The sequence below is a fragment of the Cryptomeria japonica genome, chromosome 1 (assembly GCF_030272615.1).
Source record: "Cryptomeria japonica chromosome 1, Sugi_1.0, whole genome shotgun sequence".
Classification (NCBI taxonomy): Eukaryota; Viridiplantae; Streptophyta; class Pinopsida; order Cupressales; family Cupressaceae; genus Cryptomeria; species Cryptomeria japonica.
Window position 1 is genome coordinate 128,165,987 of NC_081405.1, and position 1,709 is coordinate 128,167,695.

At 37.6% G+C, this 1,709-nt stretch overlaps 1 protein-coding gene across 1 annotated transcript; it reads left to right on the top strand.

Annotated features, from left to right (window-relative positions):
• Positions 1-392: 392 nt before the first annotated feature.
• LOC131856724 (uncharacterized) lies at positions 393-1,139 on the top strand. Its single transcript, XM_059208625.1, has one exon. It carries the CDS (start codon positions 393-395, stop codon positions 1,137-1,139), a length of 747 nt encoding a protein of 248 aa, XP_059064608.1.
• The last annotated feature ends 570 nt before the right edge of the window (positions 1,140-1,709 follow it).

The following is a 1,709-nucleotide window of genomic DNA, read 5'->3' on the forward strand; positions in this document are numbered from 1 at the left end:
GAGTCTGGGAGGAAATTGAGAATTTCATGGACTCCCTCAGTTAGGTATGTTTTATAGGAGGGGATCTTAATGCAATTTTGCATCATCATGAGAATTAGGGAAGCTTAGGAATTAATGTTAAGGTCTCTCTAGACTTCGCTAATTGGATCCATAGGAGCAGTATGTTATAGATCAATATGGTCAAGGATGCCTTTACTTGGAATAACCGTAGGCTAAAAATTAGCAACATTGCAGAGAAACTGGACAGGTTCTTTGTTTTGAGAAGTCTTATCAACTTTCCCTTCACCTTGGAAGCCTCAATTTTACCTTTTTCAAGATCGGACCACTTCCCCATTTCACTAGATTTTCAAGGGGAATATAGCCCTAGGAGATGTCCTTTTAAGTTTGAAAATATGTGGCTTAAAGATGATCATATCCTAGAGCTCCTAAAAGAATGGTGGAATGGGGCCATGATCTCTAGATCCGAGATTTTTAAGGTTGTTAACAATCTTAAGATAATCAAGAAGAATCTTATTCCATGGAATAGGGAGCGCTTTGGCAATATCTTCGATAAAAAAGCTAAAGTGGAAGCTGAGCTGGAAGAAGTTAATGAGCAAGTGATTAGATTTGGTATGGATGAGTCTTTGTTTCTCAAAGAGAAGAAACTTATGGTGGACTATGAATCTATTCTCGCAAAAGAAGACGTCTTCTGGAAACAAAAATCTAAAGAGTCCTTCTTGGAGGCGAGCGATAAGAACACCAATTTTTTTCACAATAGTGTAAGAATTAAGGATAGTAATGGCTTTGAGGTGGTTAATCCTATTACCATTGTGAAAGAGGTTGTTGATTTCTTTACCCTTATTTTAACCTTGGATCAGAGCCCTCATAACTCTGCCCAAGACATGTTTATCAAGAGTATCCTTAAGCTTTTGAACAAGAAACATTTTGATGCTCCTAATGCCAATTTTTCTCTAGCAGAAGTTGAAGCTTCTCTTAAGCAAATGAGCCTAGATAAATCCCCTATACCGGATGACTTTCCTACTAGCTTCTTCCAAGTATGTTGGCCCTTTCTTAGTGAGGAAGTTACGACAGGTAAATCCCCTGTGAGGAAGTTACATCCTCAAGGAAATCAACAACACCTTTCTAGCCCTTATCCCTAAAAATGACAAACCAGAGTGTTTTGATGAATTCTGACCTATAGCCCTCTACAATATGATTTACAAAATTTTCACCCAAACTTTAGCTAATAGGCTTTAGAAACTCCTCCCCTTGTTGATTAGTGAGGAATAGACAGGCTTTGTTTCTGGGAGATCCATTTATGATGGGGTCATTATAGTTCAAGAAGCTATCCACTCGATCCAAAAAAATGGGATCCCTAGTATGCTCCTAAAATTAAATATCAGAAAAGATTATGATAAGGTGAACATGAGATTTCTATGTAGATGCTTAGAAGCCTTTGGCTTTCCAGATTCATGGATCAAACTGATTTTTGAATGTATATCTACGCCTAAATTCTCTATTTTGGTTAATGGTACCCCAAAAGGTTTTTTTAGCTCTTCTAGAGGTTTGAGGCATGATGATCCTCTCTTTCCTTTTCTCTTTATTAATATGGCTGAATCACTGGGTAGATCGATCTCCAGAGCCAAGGAGGCTAGTATGTTGTTGGGGATTAGAATTACTAGTAACCTAGATCCTATAATGCATCAACAATTTGTAGATGATACTATGCT